Consider the following 19,173-nt stretch of genomic DNA (forward strand, 5'->3'; position numbering starts at 1 on the left):
CAGAAAAATGGGAATACAACTTCAAAGCCTGATTTCTTAGAATCCTGAATGCTAATAATTTCTGAAAAGAAATTTTCTCATGTAAAAATCATCTGCTCATCTTGAACTACCCAGAAACACTGACAGATTTACAGTCTCTTATTTAAAGAGGTTGATGCATAAGAGAAGCACCTATACTGCTGTGAATGCAATACTGTACCAGTATACACAAAATAAAATTACCATAACAGCTAATTCTTTCCAAGAAATTCACCAGACTAACAGCACTACAAGTTCCAAATAATTTTTACTGTTTTCCTATTTTGATACTAAGCCTTGAAGAGAAGCATACATTTAAAGCAGCAAACAATATTCATATATTGTGAATACTAGACTGCTAGCAAGCTTTCAGTGACAATCTCAGAGTAACGATTCTAGGCTGTTTTGAAATAATGAGAGAACAATGCAGAAAATCCATATCAGCACGGCACTGCTGGCAGATTTAGCTTGGACCTTTCAGCCCTGAATATCATTTTCGAAATTCAAAGCAAAACAACCTCGTGACAGGAAGTTGATTCCATTCACATATCATATTCATTAGAGGGCAGTGTTTTTCTTTCATTCTTCTAGAATGTAAAGAGGAGGGAACTCCAACTGTTCAGCGTTAAAAGAGCAACAAAAATAAGATACACAGGGAACTCCCCTAGCCTTCAAATATCACATTCCAGCACCAAAAAGACTCTGCTGAAAGGTATTTCAGTACACCAGTATCTGAGAAGGTTCTGGAAAACACAGTCCCCTACTCAATGCTACATCATTAAGTAATTAGTCTTGAACTTGCTACATTACTGCTACCTTCCAGTGCTTTGATCCAATCATCCCTTCTTTTAATATTGTTCTAGCAAAAGGTAACATGTAGATCAGGGCTTTAGTCTGCCACAAATATATAACAATCAAATAATGGCTAAAATTGAATGGCCTTTGCAAAAAGAAAAAGCTAGTTTTTGGACTATTTTAGGGTCATGCATATTTAATACCTAACCAGGATTTCTGGCATTTTTATCAGTATGCAAGAATTCTCACTCTGTCATTCACAAAAAAAGACTTCTTATTTGAGAACCCAATAAAAAGATATGCCTAAAAGGTATATAAGAGTGTATTTATTATTATTATGAATTCATATATGCTTCTCAAAAAATACCATCATTCAACAGCAAATTTGAGAAAGAAAATTTGTTAACAAACACAGAAAGTGAATAGCTGTTTTCATACTATGCTACCTTAGAGCCCTCCTACTCCATGACAAGACACAGAGTGTGGTACTAAGACTAGAGAGGCTCTGCTCAAATGATCATTGCTGCTCAAAACAATATAAGGATGTACTTATATAAGGGAGTAAAGCTTAGCCACAGATTTCAACAGCTCAAGCAATGACAGGGAAAATTTTGCACAAGAGAGAAGGGGAGGAGAATGAAAAGAAAGTGTGCTGTTTAAATGGATTTTAAAGGTGCTCAGTACACACCAAATTGCCCTGTCCTTCAGGAGAGAAAAGCCAAGGTGCAAATGAAGTTGAATAGTTGAATTACATTTCTAGTACAGGGACATTGCATTAAATGGAATCTTAAGACCCAAGAGGTCAAGGAGATGCATTACACTTACTAGGGATGCTCTACGAGAACGTCTGCTCATGGGCTGATCAAACGGAGGGCTGTTGATCTGTAACTTTTCAAGATAGACATCGGGTATCCTGATATCAGCAGGCAGGGACAAACGCTTGTTCAAATCCTGCAGTAACATTAGAAAGAGAAGTGTCAAAGTGTAATTCAGGATTTCATAAAGCATGTTTTTGCACTGGTTAGTGTTACTGTTACTGTGACGTTACCGCTTAAAACTGAAATATAAAGCTGAAATGAAAATTGTTTTTAAAACCACACTCTCTTCTAATAATATTTCAAATTGCATCATCAAAAATTAAACTCATTTTAACAAAACAAGAAGAATAAAATACTAAAATGTAATTAACTGCATTGTGGACACATCTGTTGACTTCACTAGAATACTTATAAGTACCTGGAATGCTGCAAAATGAGAATTGAAAGAGCAGTTAACACATTTAGTTTGATATTGCAATTACAGTAACAAGATCCTGCCACAATTCAAACCACATTGCTTTATCTCATTACCAAAGGTTATAAACTTCTAGATTCTAACTGCAGTGACAACCCTGTTCTGTCCCCCTCGGCCTTGACCATGTGTTTCTACTCGTGTCTTTGCAGCAGCTTTGAACTATTTCAGCATGCTAAATCATTGAGAAACTATCTCACACGAAGTGCGTAGTTTCCTGCCAACTCTGTGCTCCAAAAAGGTTCAGTGTAAGGTCAGACAAGCTCACAGCCTGAACACAGGGCAAAGGAGGCAGCGGGGCAATCCCAGGAAGCCAGCAGCTAAATTGGCTTAGGAAGCCAAAGAACTGGATCATCAGACTTCTCAGGACTTGAGATCTGAGTAGACAACTCACTAAGCTTTCAGTGTTGGCAGTGTATTTGATCCACATCTATGTATGACCTATATGTGTACTTGAACAACAGCTGAGTAAAAAATGTAATTTAAAATATAATAAAAAATAACTTCACTTCTGCAATTAACTGAATTTCAGGCAGGACAGAAATGCTAATTCACAACCCCTTCAACCTCCAAAGTGACTGACCTACACATGCTATTTCACTACAGCTACTGCATGCAGACAAATTTTTGGAGAGCTGTCAAGAAAGGTTTAACTTCTGGCATTTGACCCTCTTGTTTTCTTTTCACCCCTCATACCTGCTTCAGTATGGAGCACAAAGTCTCTGTTAGCTTCTGCTCTGTTGCTCAACAGAAGCTTCTCTGCAGAACTGGAAAATTCAGTGTCTGCATTTTGTACTCTACCAAATTTTCCAATTGGAACCCCAGTGTTCAAACACAAGGAGTACTGTTCACAGAATGGCAGCCTTGACCAACATTTTGAAGATCGATTAAAAGGAAACAAAAAGATCCCTCACTTTTGGCAGCATCCTGTTTCTTTACTAATATTCAGCTTCGGCATTTCAAAAATGTTATAAGATAGGCAATGTTAAAAGTGCCTATGTGGTCTTGGGAACAGTGGAGGAACTAATTAATTGTAATGAGAGCAAGCTGTAATCCTTCAGTAAAACTGTATTTTCCACTAAAGAACTTTCCTTCTTTTCAATGAGCTTCCCTATTATCATTTTTGTAACAGACAACTCAGACTCAACTGAACTAGAGTCATCTGAAGAGAGAACTGCCCTACACCCCTATTTCAGAGGGTTTCAGATTATTAAAAAAAAAAAAAAAAAAAAAACACAAAAAAACCCACAAAAAAGTATTTGATCCTGTTACTTACTGCATTCCTCAGAGAATTTAGGTAGCTCATCAAAACTGATGAGCGCAAAGGCAAAAAATGGACCATCTCACTGCAGTAGGAACCCTTGCAACTGCAGGGACAGGGATGCCAAGAAGAGGACCAGTATCAGCCTCTACCTTCTTATGATTCCAGGTCAAACTGTGGGGCAATGTCCTAATTTTCTTTTTCCTGTTGCTCAGGAACATAAACTAGAACAGAAATTCCAAGCCATGAGAAGTAAAGAACACTGGGTTGTTTTTAACGTAATTTGATGAACGCAGTAGATATCATCATTATCCTATATGCCCCACAGCAAAATAGCTCTCTCCTATTCCTAGCTATTATCACTACAACAGTCTGCTGCAGTGTTCTTATTACCGTTCGCATACTGCATTTTAATAGCATCTGTTTATAGGAGTACTCAAATTATGGGCCACAATTCAAAGCCCTCATGATTGTACCCCAGAGCTCTCAGTCTGCATCTTTTCCCATAGCACTCATCTTTGGGGTAACAGAAGTGGTGCTTCAAAGCTAGATCCACAGCATGGAAGAAGCATTTCCAAACACACAAATTTGATCAGTATGTGGGAAGAAGAAAGTCAAGGTATCCTTAAGCTCTGACAACAACTTGAAAAATATGCCCCTACTGTACACAAGGCCAGCTGTCAATGAACACATACTTTTCCAAATGGAGAGGAAGGGAAAGGAAACAAATCTAAGGTTCGTTGTAGCTCTTTCAGATTCATTACTTTGGAGTCCAGACACTGTAAAAGCTGGAGACAACATTTAAGTACCAGAAAATATTATAATGGCAGCTAGCAACTCTCTTACAGCACTCTCCTTTCATTGTTTGTAAAAGCTCCAGCAGTGTCACTACTGCAATAGGTAATTGCAAAACTCCCCATGACTTACTCCAGAGATCCCATGTGACATCCTCAGCTGTCAACTGACCTTAAGCTGCAACCTTGTGTTTTATGCTCCACAGTGCATAACACAAATATTGTTTTGAATATAAAGACTTAATGATGTAAAGGCCAAAACACGATCCAGTTAGCAAAAAAAAACCCTAATTGTCAACAGTCTCCTTTAAGCACACAACAGCCTCCCCTGTGAGCTTCTTTAAAAAACATGAACAGACCCCTACAGAAACAGCAGAGAGAAGGTTTTTTCAGGAGCAAGATATCTGGTTTTAAATATAATTTCAGTGGTTCTAATACATAGCCTTAAACCTCTCTTCCCCCCCCCCTCCCAGCTTACTATTTTGTGACAGAAACATAACATTTTGGCATATAGTGTATATAAAAAAACAACTACATGTTCTCCTTAACTTTGTAGAGCTGAAGAAAGTCTCTTTTCTACACGGAAACATAATGACTTCATGGAAACTACAGTAGGCACATCACAGATATTTTCCCCCTAACGATCTGCACTGCACTTCTATTTGTTATACACACATTTGGCTGTGCTGAAATGTCTACTAAGCTGCAATGTTTAAACCTTATATTAAAATTGTCACCTACCACAGTCAGAAGCTTTTTATGACACCAATGTTTGAAAGATCATGTACTTGGTTGACAGAGAAAGTCTTTTCTGCATTGTAATTATCCTTTACTTAACTAATATAGACAAAATTAAAGAAAGCCACTTAGACTGCAAACCCAAATGGCTGAAAGGAATTAATGCATTTTGTTTGCCTGTGTCATCTTAATCCTTCCCGGTTTTTGTAATAATTGAAGCAATCACCTCATTAAGGAAAAAAAAGCCATCATAATTAAAAGCTGCAGTGCAACATGAAGTGGAATCCATCAGATGTGCAAGTAAGCACGTTTCCTACTGGCTAAGCAGCAGAGCTGAAAACTAAAATTTATCATTTCAATACAGCTAAAAAAACTCACTTAACTTAAGAGAAGATTAAGTCTCAGAGAAAACCTACCAGCCAAGCACGAGCCTTTAAAGCTTATAGACAGGGATGTGACGTGGAGGCAACTTGCTGGCTGCCAGCAGCCAGACATGCCTGCTGCCCTGGGCCGGATGCGTGCCGGCCTCACACTCACCGCCCACACCAGCAGGATGAAGAGAAAACAGAAGGAAGGTGAGCAGACTTGCGGATCGCGGGACCGCCGCTTTAATAAGGGAAGCAAAAGTTGTGCACACAAACAAACTGAAAGGAGTAATTCATTTGCTGCTTCCCACTGGCAGGCAGATGTCCAGCCACTTCCTGGAAAGCTGGGCCTCAGCTTGCCCAGTGGCTGCTGGAGAATGAAAGACAAACACCGTGACCACAAGCGTCCCCTTTCCTCCACCATTTTTCACAGAGCACAATGCAAACTGCACAGAAAATCCCCACAGTCAGCTGTCCCGTCACACCCTGTCCCAGCTCTCACCTACCCAGTGCTGACTTGCTGTAAGGGGAACTGAGAAAGTCCTGACATTATGATGGCAGGGCTCAGCACCTGCCCCAACCCTGCTGGACTATCGCCTCCATGTCAGCCAGTGGCACAGCTACTGTGCAGCTCCACAGACAGGGGCTGCTGTGAAGGAAACGGCCTCCACTCATCCTGGCCCAGCACACCCACAAGGCAGCATGATGAATGTACCAGGCAGAGAGAGCTGCTGAGAGAAGGCAGCCTGTTCCTCTCTCATGGGGCTGTAGGGAACGGGGCAGCCACACAAAGCACGAGCCTCCGTTTGTGAAGCCTGTGCATTAGACACATCCGCCATCTTCACTCCCTCATGCCACTCCTGCAGCTGTGCCCAGACGTGCCCATTAACAGCCCTAACTGCTACTTCAGCTGTAGCCAAACCTGCTCTCTCCAGCTGGGCTGTCACTTTGGTAGGATGCCAGGCTGCACCACTGGAATGCAAGCAACAGTAGGAAATGGTGATTTTAAAGAATTTCTAATTCCCTTAAACCTCTCTGGAATTCCATGAAGCAACAGAAAGGACACTTTTCAGAAATAGGACTTTGTTCAGACTAATGTCAATGTACAACTGAACTTAATGACATGTTAGCATTTCTCAGAAGAGGAAGAAAAACCCCTAAAACACAAAGACACTATAACCAGAAAACCTTTTAAAATGGAAATAACCAGCAGGCTGTTAAATATGTAGGCTGTTACAACATTCTGCCGCAATGCCATTTAAAGTATTAATAAGGAAGCGTGTAAAATTAATTGCAGGGTTATTTTCCCAACATTAACACTGATACCTAAAACTTTTAAACCCATCTGTTTAACACTCTAATGCTGGTATTCCTCTAAGAATAGTATAGATTTGTTTCATTTTAAGGTAGGAAGCAAGAAAGACTCCTTATCTTACGCACATTTTTTAACGTAAGAGTTGTACAAGTGATTTATGTACCTCTGCAGCTATGCAGGGGAATCTGCACGCATTCCTTTCTAAACTCCAGCAAGTGAAGGATTACCAGAACACAAAACATTTGCTTTCAGGGACAACAAAGTGCGTCAGGGGAAAAAAAAAAAAATATATATGTATATTTTATAAAACTCAAATGGTAGCATTTACCTGTATGTTGCTTCCTGAATGAAGCCTGATTTATGAAAGAGCTCTCATCAATCTGTACATTTTCTAGTTTTATTTATTTATTTTTATGGTTACCCTTCGAGTCAACTTGCAACAGTACAAATCAGGACTGAGCAAACATACAACTGTTAAATATTTAAGTGCCTGAAGTGAACTGTATGTTACTAATGAGCTATTTTTTGATCCATTTCCAAAATATATTCTGGAGAACACATTCAAGCATCAGCTGCTTTGCAAGGTTAACCAGAATGCCTGTGGCATTTCCCTCTCCCTCTATATTTTAAAAACACATTTTCTATCCTCATGTGCAATGCCTATTTCTCAGTCTTGCTTTATTGCTGGCAGAGAAATGTATACTATTTTTATAATTTGCCTGAAATGTGAAACACATTTGTTCTACTCTGCATGATGGGAGATAAACATGTAAGCACTTGTGACATTAATACCGCTGTGTTGTCTACAGAGATAAACTACCCCAACTTGCGCTTATCTTTACTGTTTCCAGCACTAGATACAGCAAATGCTTTGAGAAGAGTTGCATAAAACAGAATACTAACAACCAAATCCAACCAAACAGAAGGTTGGAAGCACTTTGTTGAGGTATTCATAAGCTCTCACTACACTGCAGTGTAGCGTATCGTAGCTGGAAAAACAGAAAAACAGAGACTTCTACCATTCACGGTTGTGCCAATTTGCAGACGGCTTCTTTCTAGCAACAGTAATTCTTCCCCAAATTTATCAAGACTACAAATACTGCTAGTCTTTCAACTTCTGGACTGCTTCCTTCAGGCTGACACTATGCTCACAACAGCAGTGAGAGAAAAGAGATTTGGCCTTCTGCCAGTGAAGTAGGAGGAAGTGAAAAAATAAAAAAAACGGCAGTCCTATTTTATCAAGAAATAGGTCAGAAAAGACAGAAACAAAACTTATGATAAGTTGTCTGATCATCCTCGGTTATTCCTTATATGTTTCATTTGGACAATCTAACAGCCAACTATCTCCAGAAGTGATATTCCACTGCCTGTGGCCACACGTTCCTTGGAGAACAGGCTCAAACCTAATGACTCAGCAATGTGGTCTGAGCAGCTCAACTGGCATTAGACTACTTCTACTACTTCTCCTTTCAAACAACGTGAGTCATTACCTGCTGATTCAGGAGCCAAGACAAAAAGGAAGTTATCTCTATCAGTAACAGCTAGTCAGTGGACTAGCCTAATGATACTGCCAAGCTGCACCATTATACGAGGATCCATATTGCTTTGGTTCTTCAGCTCATTCTTGATAGTTACCTTTCCAAAACACAATTAATATATGCTACCAGACAAACAGCTCCCAACTCTTCCTAAGATTTTAGCTTATCTTTCAGGAGTTGATATTGCTAAATAACATTACTGAAAAAATTTATTTCGTCTTCTCAGTCTACAGCCATCAATCTGATAGCCCAAACAATGCACTATACATCAATCCAGTACAATTTGCTCTCTTGTGTAAGCATCAGTTTGAATTAGCCCCCTCACTGGCTTTAGCAAGCAACAGCAAGACATGTCAGCTGCAACCACAAGATGTTCACTAATAAGTCATTGTGCTTTTTTGTTTGTTTTTTTCTATGGAATGCTTAACGAGATCTAAAATGCTACATCATATAATCCCCTATGGACACAATTCAGCCTCAAGCTTACTATGAAAAAAGACCACTTTTTACAGTACATTTTCCTTACGGATTTTAAATTAAAAATGCGTGTGGTGTACTCCATGCTTCGCAAAGCAAACAAGTTGAAAAACATTTGCTTATGCCTATGAGAATGTAAAAACGCTACCCCACCTCAGTTTCATATGCCATATAGATTTCTTTTTTCCCCTGAATGCTGCTTCATCAAATTTCAGTGCATTTTTTTTTTTTCAAGTGACAGCATGGTTCAAGCCAGCTTTATCCTGTACAGTATTATGACATACTGCAAGACTGCTACAGGCAAAAGCAAATGGAAAAACAAAAACAGCCTCTAATCAGACAATATATTTGTACAGATTTTTCTCATTTGGTTACAGCACTGCAGACTTAAGAGACTGGCAAGGTCCTGAAGCAAAACACCAGCATACACAACCACCAAAAAACTGACATCATTCATGCAAGCATGCTATTTTCTCAACTTTATAAATAATTATTCAATTACTATAACCAGAACCACTCTTCTAACAGCTGAGATGAGTTTTCCTATTAGGTATATAAAATCCTACTTATCCCCCCCCCCCCCCCCCCCCTTTTTTTTTTTTAATTTTTAATTATTGTTTTAATTTACATATAAGGTAAAAATGTTTTACAGTGCAGGTGCTGAGGCACTGGAACAGGCTGCTCAGTGATGTGGTTGATGCCCCATCCCTGGAGACTTCCAAGGTGAGGCTGGATAAGGCCCTGGGCAACCTGATGTAGCTGTGCTGTCTCTGTTCATTGCAGAGGCGATGAACTAAATGGCCCTCAGAGATCTCTTCCAACTCTAAGGATACTATTATTCTAAGAAAGCATTCAGAAATGATGTAAGAAATGGAATTTGTTGGTCAATGACATAATGAGGATCTTTCTTTATTTTCCTCAGATCAGTATTCAAAATATTTTCAGGAATATCATCATATCAGGAAGACCACACACAGCTTCATTCTCAGAAGGCTGAAACTATTTAGCACTAATACAGCATTCAGAAAGTGCATTCCAGGAGCTTCCATTCACTACTAGTGAAAATAGAACAGGTGTGATAAAAAACCCGAAGATAAATAAAATACATATGCAAGGTATTACTTTCTTTTTGTCAAGTGTATAAATACACAAAAAATTCCTCTCTTGTAGGTTTGTTTTTTTTTGTAATTGCTTCAGGTCACTCACGAGGAGGTGAACTTGAAGCATAGAGAAGAATAAAGAACAATAATAAAAAAGCCAATCTTCTGAGTTTGTGTGTCTCCCTTTATCACCTAACAAGATACCACATCAGCCTCCTAACATAAACCCTGCTGATACCTAGGGTCTGGCTGTTTGACTCAGTGGTAGGTGCTGGGAGGTAACAGATGCTAATAAAGCAAGCTCCGCTCCTTCTACTCCTTAATCTTCCTGATTTTTAAGAGTAGTTTTCTGTACGTTTTGATAAATTTCTCTAACAGACCAGTAGGACAAAGCACCCTGAAGGAAAAGAAAAGCTGATTAGTCTTGCAAAACAAGGGAGACAAAACTGGAAAAAAATACAATGAGAAACAGATCACTACAAAAATCAAGCTTGGAGCCTTGATGGCACAAGTCAAAATTCTCAGAGGTAAGAGTATCTTTTCCTTCAAATGCAGCTCTTCCTGCAAAACTCATTTCTAAATTGCAGGAGTCTCAAGAAATACCAAAATAAGAACCAGAACACCAAAGGAAGTTACAGCAAAAGCAGTAACATATTTAATGTTAACATGAGCAGTCTAACAGTATCTTTCTATTCACCCCTGTCATCAAACATTCGTATCGAGATAAAGCAGCAACTTTCAGAGGAAGATCACATAGGGAAATTCAATTATTCAAAATAAATCATGTTCTTGAAATCAGGAACTGGAAATCTGACTTTCCTGGACATAACAGTGTGGCTGGATTGCAAGGTAGGAAGCTGCATCCAAATTCTAACTTCTCATCTGCTGTGTACTAGTAATCCAAGATCTGATTTGCAGACGGCTGAGTGCATCCAATACAATACCAAATTACTTGTAAAGGGAACTCAGAAAGGGAAAAACTCAAAAGGGGAGTTGAGTTATTGAAAAGAAAAAGCAAAAAAGCAGATATTTCATTCTTATAAAACGGGTACTGCAAAATGCAGTAACTTTTCTAAGGAAACAGCATTTGTAAAGGGAACATGAGGACCTTCAGGGTTATAGAGGTTCCTAACAGAAGAGTAGAAAGGTATTTTCTGCTGTTACCTGACAGTTATCCCTATTCCTAGAAAAATCTAGTAAAAGGAAAGTTCCAGAAGTCCCAGATGAAATTATTATTTTTGAGGCAGTGACTGTTTTCTTTGACTGGAGAAGAAATAAAGTCAGCTAATCAAACAGATCAAAAGGAAGCCCATCACTTTCATCAATGTCACACTAGTCTTTTAGAATCATACTTATAGGTATCATTCAATCATACTGGTCATTTACAATGTGGATCTGCATTTTTTGAAGTGGGGTTTCCAAAGAATCAAGCTTTATGCAAGCCTCAAAGTAGGAATCTACAAACATAACAGCACATTTTCTTGTGTAACATTGCAAATGATCAGACAGCTCCCTAGTGCAACTGAAAACAGATAATACAGCAACCATGTTACAGGAAGTAAATATCTTGGTGGTACTCAGCTTCAGGGGTATTTTTAGCTCTCTTCCTATTGGTAGGTGATCATGTAGATTCATGGAAGAGGTGAGCAGGAGATCTACACCACCTCAGAATGCATAGAGAAGGTAATTAGACAAAATCCAGTAAATAAGGCAGAAAGGATTATACAGCTGACAACTAGAGAAGCAGGGAGAATCTTTGCTTAGTGAAGCCTTACCCAAGAGGCACTGTTGCAGAGATCCACAGCACCCTGCCAAGCAGTAAGAGCTGCTGGGGTGAATGCTCACACTTTGCAGTACTTCATGTAGTTTTTTTCCTGCTCCCAAAACTAATGACAGGAGAAAATACTGTACTGCCTCTGACTTAAAGCCTGAATCAGTACTGCCATCCAGTCTACTGTTCAAGAATTTCAACTGAATGGAGGCTGATTGTGCCCTGTTTACAACAACAGGAATGGGAACCTCTGAACCATGTTCTAACCTGGAGCTTACAAACAGAAAACTGTAGCACTGCATCTGCTTAAAGGCCAACTTATCTTATGGGTTTCTCTTTGCAGCAGGTACATTTACCTAACCAGGACTGAGAACCAGGTCAGTTATTCAAGCTCTATCAGTCAAGACTCATGCAGCATTCATAACCTTAGTAAAAGTGTAGGCACACCAAAACCTTCTTTTTTTCAACTACATGCATTTTTTTTTCTGAAGGTAATCAGTACAACTCACACCTAACTATAGGATTACTTTATGGTCTTTCTGTTTCTTTTTTGAGCTAAAAGCATTAAATCTGCAGCTAATCCTCCCAGGGGAAAATTATACCCTACAGCAATGTGGTAGAAGCAGTCTGATCTGGAACAAACTCCTGTCACTAATGTGACAGTCAGATGGATAAGAACTGTTTCTCAGGATAAAGTATCTGGGAAACAGGCTGGTGAACAGTGGGTTATGGCCCTCTGCCAGTTCACATAGGAAGACAGCTTACAGACTTTGGATTTCTGGGAAAGGAAAACAGATGTTTCAATTTGCACAAACTGTATCACCCTATTTTTTACCCACTACTGTACTTAATGAAGAATTCACCATCCAATGCATGGGCACAGGACCTCCAACAAACACTTGCTGTTGGAAATCGAATTCCCCACACAACATATGTTTGCAACTACTGTCATTATGGTTACTGAAAGGGGGAAAGCAACTGTCCTATGGACTACTAGTAATCTTATGGGTTACTCGCAAAATACATTTTATCTAGACAACAAAATGAGATTCCAGCATGTTCTCTTCCAAATACCCTTGACAAGGAAATATGTCTGCTCTCTCACAACGTTTTGACTTTATTTTAGCTCAGAATTATTTAACAGTTACAGAGAAAGCAGTAATATGGCAGACGCAAAAGATCATAGCGTGTATTCTGACATGCAAAAGACATCCCAAGAACACCAGGACACACCACTGGTAATCAGCACTGATTACAGAATGTTTTTAGAGAGCTTTTTTTTTTGTTGTTGTTGTTAATAGGCTGCTGATTTGCAGAATTTCAAGGAAGTTGTGCATAAAATTGTGATATTTTTAATAAATCCTTAAAAATAAAAAGATTTTCCCAGAGTTTCAGCTTTACCTGATTAATTTCCTTAAGAACAAACCAAAACAAAACCCAGGACTTTTGCCAATGCAGTAGAAACAAACATATATAAGAACTGATATTAAAAAGAATTACAAGTACAGTAAATAGTAGCCAAAATAAGCACAAGGCTATATTCATACTGAGACAGACACATTCATTTTAACACAGAAAAACAAAGAATATTGGTTTGTTGAGTTTAGCCAACTCTGTATATTTCAAGTACATTTTGCAATGGATTTCATATATGATTAATGACTAAAGCAGACTACAGCAAAGAAAAATCTATCACACATACTAATTTACTCTAACCTGTGTATGCAGCATAGGGTGTATATGTACATATATATATATATATATATAGATATATATACACACACACACCGAATATAAAGGGAATAGAGTCTCAAGCTACCTAATCATGTCTAAAAATGACAGATTTCCACACACTAACAAAATGAAATTGAAATAGCAGGCACTTCTAAACAAAGACCATCTCTTTCTATAATGGCATTACTACCACTGAGCTAGCCAGCTCCATGGTGCAAACAACTCAATGCAGGCAGGCAAGATTTCGACTAAGAAGGAAACCCATTATTTGGCTTCCTTGAAGACCAGGGGAGCAATTGTTGCTATCTGATGGACAGTAAAGCCAGGAAAAACAGGTCTCCTATGGATGTACTTCTTGAGACCAAAATTCTGTGTGGATTCTGCAGCCTTTAAAAAAGGCTGCATCTTTCCCACAGTGTACAGATTAGTAGTCTATTCTGATTCAGAAGTTTCGTCCCCTGTAGAAACGAGGAGAAAATTATCGCCCAAGATTCTCATCTGCCAAAACTGACTGAAACAAGCCCACGGGAAAAATTGGACGAGGGAATGACAGGCAGACGATATAATCACTAACGGCTTTTTTGCTTAAGAAACCAGATAGATTGCACTGAAGTAATTACGATTAGAAAGGCTTTTCAATCAAAGATGTAACGATTGTTACAGCTCCTTTTCTGTGGCATGTACAAACAGGATAAAAACCCCACCTACCATGCTACAGACCACTTCAGTAGTGTAAACTGATGTCAGCTAAAAATATCCATCAGTGACAGCATTCCTAAAATCCAGAAGTGGGAATGTTCTCAAATGTTAGCTTGAAACCTTATTTTAAAAGCTACTAGATTAACACTAAAGTGATTTGGGGGAAACATTAAAATTCTCATAGAACATCCAGGAATAGCTGCCAAAAAATGAATGCTCTCACTGACAGGGCCAATCAATTAAAAAATATTGTTTAATAATGTTCTTAAAATGTTTAAGAACTAGAAATAAGCACTTGGAATTTGGAGAAAAATGTGAAAATCATCACTGAATAAACCAAGCTGAAATAAAAACTTCTGAAAGCCACTGAAAGACTAATATCAGAAACATCTTCACAATGTTAGGAATCCACTAAAAAGCTGCTTTTATTTGATATCTCTTGAAAAATTACACATGGACATCCTAATTTTTTATTACTTTTGCTCAGTTCTTTTATAGTTTCTCTCAGAGATACATTAATCCTAACCTAAATGAGAACCCTTTGGTGGTTCTTCACTCTCTCCACAAGTCTCAGCACCTTTCCATTTCAGTTCATTAATTTCATGATCTGCCATTAACTTTCTTATTTCTTTTTTGATCTAAGTGTGTATTTCACATGAAATGCAGAGGAAGTAGATATTAAGCAAAAACAAACAAACAAACAAAAAAACAACACAAAAAAGCAAATAAACTTGTTTGAAAATTTTTTCAGTTTTGAGTTTTTCCAGAATACACTCTGATATACAAGCTTCAAGGATTAAGTTTTAAAGTCTCCTGCACAGATCAACATACCTAAATTAGTTCTCCCGTGTAAAAGGTCCAGCTTTAACAGTGTTTAGATTAAACTTGAGATTAATATTAAATAAAATCAGGAATTTCTAGACAAAAAAAAAAGCAGATGCTGTAGAAGATATAAATAATGAATAGAAATAATTTGTAAGTTCTTGGAATCAGACCAGCATGACATGCTTGCAGTCCTGGAATTCCAAGCATAACAGAATTCCTCACTAATCAAATCTTTTTGGCGTTTTCACCCTTGTGTAACTTACACAGATCTGCTTCCCTTGTCCTATACTTCATATTGTGTTTTGAAAGAAGATCTAAAATCTTACAAACTGTGCATATTGGTATTCATGCTGTTATGGAGAAACTGCAAAATTTTACATGCTTCTGTAACAAAGGGACTATTATCACTTTTACACACTTGAGAAGCAGGGAAGCATTTTGTTTTTCTTTGCCAAGGGAAACGACAACAAAGCAGGCACAAGGGTGGCTAGTATTCATAATGAGACTCATAAATAAAGGAAATTATGTGCACAGTTCTTCGTAAGGTACTTTTTCCTCCTTTTGTTTACCATCCTGTAAGGTTCCGTTCATTAAAAAACAGGAAGAGAAAGAAAGGCTCAAGCGGTCTGGGCCGCTGCTTCTGAGACATTCGTTTTAGAAAGATTACACAACAGTTTCAAGAAAAAAAATGATCTAAACACCACTCCTCCTTCAACATAATTGATGAACTGCATAGAATATGCAGATATTCTAAAAACTACATGTAACAAATTCTTCCTAGAAATTAAAGTTTCAAAACATATTTAGCTTTCAAACTAAGCAGCTCATAAACAATGCAAGCAAGACAACTGTCTTGTTTGTGTGTGACAAATGGAGCTAGACATTTTAAGCACTACTGTTTGATCCTTTCCACACTAAGTATGTCAAAATGCTTAAAATAGACTGAAAAGACAACTAGTTACAAAGAACTAGAACAACTCCATTCTCTCTTTGTCAATTTAAACAGTCCTTATATAAAAAGTAACTTACCTCCATTGAGATTCTTCTGTGTATTCGGTTTCTGAGACAAACACCCGTGGGAGACTGAACTTCATCAGATGATGTTCCAGAAGCTTGGTCACTTTCACCATCTGACCCCATTTTCAGATTTTCATGGACAATATCTTAAAAATAGTTAAAAAAAAAACAAAACACAAAAACAAACAAAAAAAAAAAGTCAATCAGTTTTCCACTCAATTACCTCTCTTGTACAGGCAGAAAACAACTGTGCAGTGATTTGTATTTCAAATGCTCACCACAGTAATAGTATTCTCAGCGTACTTTTCATGGCTCAGGGATCCGAAAATGAAAAAGGAATACTTGATAAAATTCACACACAAACTTTAATGTTACTTTTCCTACTCAGCTTTCAGCAGAATTTTCCAAAACAAAAGACTGTCAAATCCCTATTTTAATTCCCAGAATTGCCACCCTCCCACCAGGATTTCAGCTTCTGACCTTCCTCATTGTCTCTTCCTGCTAGCTACTATTGGATTGGAAAAACTTGTGTTTGCAATGGAAAGCTGAGATTCACTAGAAAATATATAAAATATGAGAATATTTAAAAGTTTCAGACTACTTGCCTTGCAAATGCCTTTAAATAAAAATACTTTAAAGAAAACAACACACAAAACAACCAAAAAGTGTAGGTATCATTTTCAGAAGTCCCAAATGTGGGGACTCTAGCTACAGAAAACACACTCGTATGGAGGAACAGGATGTATTCTGATTGCCTGAAAAGATATTTACAGTGCATCAGTCAACTCAGAAAAAGACTTGAGATTCAGAAGCCTTTCACTGAAATTTATGTTTTTATGGGAGAAACTTAGGTAATAGTCCACTTGAGTTACACAGTGCTGCAGGATCTTTACGAAAACTGAAATCAGTACTTTCAATACAAGTTTACATATGTCTTGTATGTAACAAACACATCACTTTTCTTTACTGCCACGGAATATTCCAGACTTTGAAAGACTATTATTGTAAAGAACGAAGAGAAGAATTGAAGTGGCATCACTTCAAAGCATAAAGTGACATATGGTGTGCAGAAGTACACACGATGTGAAATTGGTCATACAAGCCAGTTGCCCTGAGTAATGTTCTATTCTCACCTCTAAAATACTTGAGCTCCGAATTACTACAGATAATCATAAATGGCTTGGGTTGGAAGGGATCTAAAGATCATCTAGTTCCAACTCCACTGTTGCGGGAAAGGTTGCAGACTAAATACATACACATACCTAAGAGGTGGCAAAAGACACAAATTTCCCTGACCTCTTCTCTTCCCGTTACTAAGCATGATCTTGGACAGTATAAAAGAGATCGTGACAAACAAACTCTACCCTGAAAAACACTTACATAAACAAAACACGCAAAGTTCAATATACCTCAAAATATTTAGCATTTGCTCAGAACTACAGCAATTAGAAGAAAAACAAACAAATACCACACAGCACACATACACAAAAAGAATGACAGAGAGAGACAGAGAGGGAACATGCATGTTTTATCACTGCCAAGAAAGAAAACTGGCTTTTCAAGAAAAAAACCCTTCAGGCCGAAGTTTGGATATCAACACATCTTCTCAAACGTTTGTCTAGTTTAGCTCATGCAGAATCATATCAACTTCAAAGGACTAAATTCTTTCTTAGTACTATGAATTTCTTTTTACAGAAAGTATAAAGGATATTAAAAGAGTAACTCATAAGGTACTTACACAGCATCTATTTTAACTCAATTTGTGTTTAATTGCAAGTCTTCAAGTACAAATCCCATATACAAAGCACAATTTTCAGCAGCAGCATGGGTCTAAGTTGAATTTTGATTAAAGTCCAGAGTGTATCAGAATTTTCTCAGGAAGTCGTGCTCAGATTTTAAATGAGAGAGAAAATAAATAAGCTGCATTCCTTGCAGCTTGGTTTCAAACCAAAGGTTCATCAGTACTTCTAGAGACACTTTAGTTTGAACATGAGGGAAAGACTTTCAGAAATTGACTCCCAAAGATCAACTTTAACCTTAGGCTAAAATGATAAAATATTACTTATTTTTGTCAAATCTTTGTGAGCTTATTCTTTTATGACAGGGTGATCCACCTACTTGACCAAGGAAAGTCAGCTGCTGTGATATTTTTTATTTCAGCAAAGCCTTTGCTGCTGCTTCTGATAGCATCCTTCTGGACAAAATACTGAACTGTGAGGAGTTGTTGACTCCCTTTAGAAGAGATAAGGCAAAGCAGTCACCAATGGCATGAAGTTTTAATGGCAAGTACCAGACTACATCTGGGATGAAGCATATATACGTACAGACTGGGGAATGAGAGGCTGAAGAGCAGCCCCACAACACAAGGAAGACACAGAACTTGTGTGCCCCGGTGGCGCAGCGGTAGAATTCCCGTCTGCAACACCAGGGGGCCCGGGTTCGAATCCCCCCTGTGGAGCAGGGGGTAGAAGTGCCGCTCTGCTACACAGAGGGCTCGAATCCCGGGAGTTGGACTCGATGATCTCTAAGGTCCCTTCCAACTCGCACAATACTATGATACTATGATACTATGAACTATCAGAGAGTGTTAAAAGGAAGGCAAAACAGATGGTGGGGGGCCTAGACAGCAAGAGGCATGAGGAGCAGCTGAGGTACCCTGGTGTGCTCAGCAAAGAGCAGCAGAGCTGAGGGGAGGCCTCATGGCGGCTCAGCTCCTCACAGGGAGCGGAGGGGCAGCGCTGGGCCCTGCTTTACAAGGACAGCGATAAATGCTCGACAATAGACAGTTTTCTGGACAGCTTCCATGAAACTAAAGAGCTACTGTATTCTAAGATGTGAAGTAATTACATCATAAAAAACAAACAAAAACAAAAAACCCTGACAGTTACATGTACATAATCATGTGATTGATACTGTCATACTTCTAAAATACACAGTGTTCCATTTGTGAAAGAGAATGTATTATGAAATTGTTTTAAAAAACATTATACTTCAAAAAGCAGCATTCACAACTATGAAGAGTACTCCATTTGGCAAAGATAATTCTTCCACTCAAAAGAATACCTGACAAGAACACAGTAATACATGATTAAGGAATATTTCAAGAACCAGTAATACAGAACCATGCATTTGAGACAGATAATAGAGATATTAGAAGACTCTGCTTTTTACAAATCAGTAATGAGAAGACAAAGCGAGTCTGTCTCATTTAAGCCTAAAGTGTAGCGTTTCAGACTTCCATAAGATGATGACAATCAATCCACACTGAAAACTACTGTGACACCATTAATTCTGCTGTCTGGGGAAGCTACAAACCCATGATGGACCAAAATGTTCTAAGTACATTATTTTCTGATGTTACAGATGGTATCCTAACATGAAACACGTGTCTAAATTTTGATATGCTGACTATCCAACTGCTCCTATCCAGAAAGGT

General features: G+C 38.2%; 1 protein-coding gene across 2 annotated transcripts in view; it reads right to left on the reverse strand.

Moving 5' to 3' along the window:
* CDK17 (cyclin dependent kinase 17) overlaps window positions 1-19,173 on the reverse strand; it is an 85,601-nt gene that overhangs the window by 15,301 nt on the left and 51,127 nt on the right. For both annotated transcript variants that reach the window (XM_072329342.1, XM_072329334.1), the window contains 2 exons: window positions 15,750-15,883; window positions 1,639-1,764 (listed from right to left, as the gene is read on the reverse strand). In XM_072329342.1, coding sequence (XP_072185443.1) covers window positions 1,639-1,764; window positions 15,750-15,883 — 260 coding nt within the window. The remainder of the gene's footprint in view (window positions 1-1,638; window positions 1,765-15,749; window positions 15,884-19,173) is intronic.

This window comes from Excalfactoria chinensis, chromosome 1 (genome assembly GCF_039878825.1).
Source record: "Excalfactoria chinensis isolate bCotChi1 chromosome 1, bCotChi1.hap2, whole genome shotgun sequence".
NCBI classification, from domain to species: Eukaryota; Metazoa; Chordata; class Aves; order Galliformes; family Phasianidae; genus Excalfactoria; species Excalfactoria chinensis.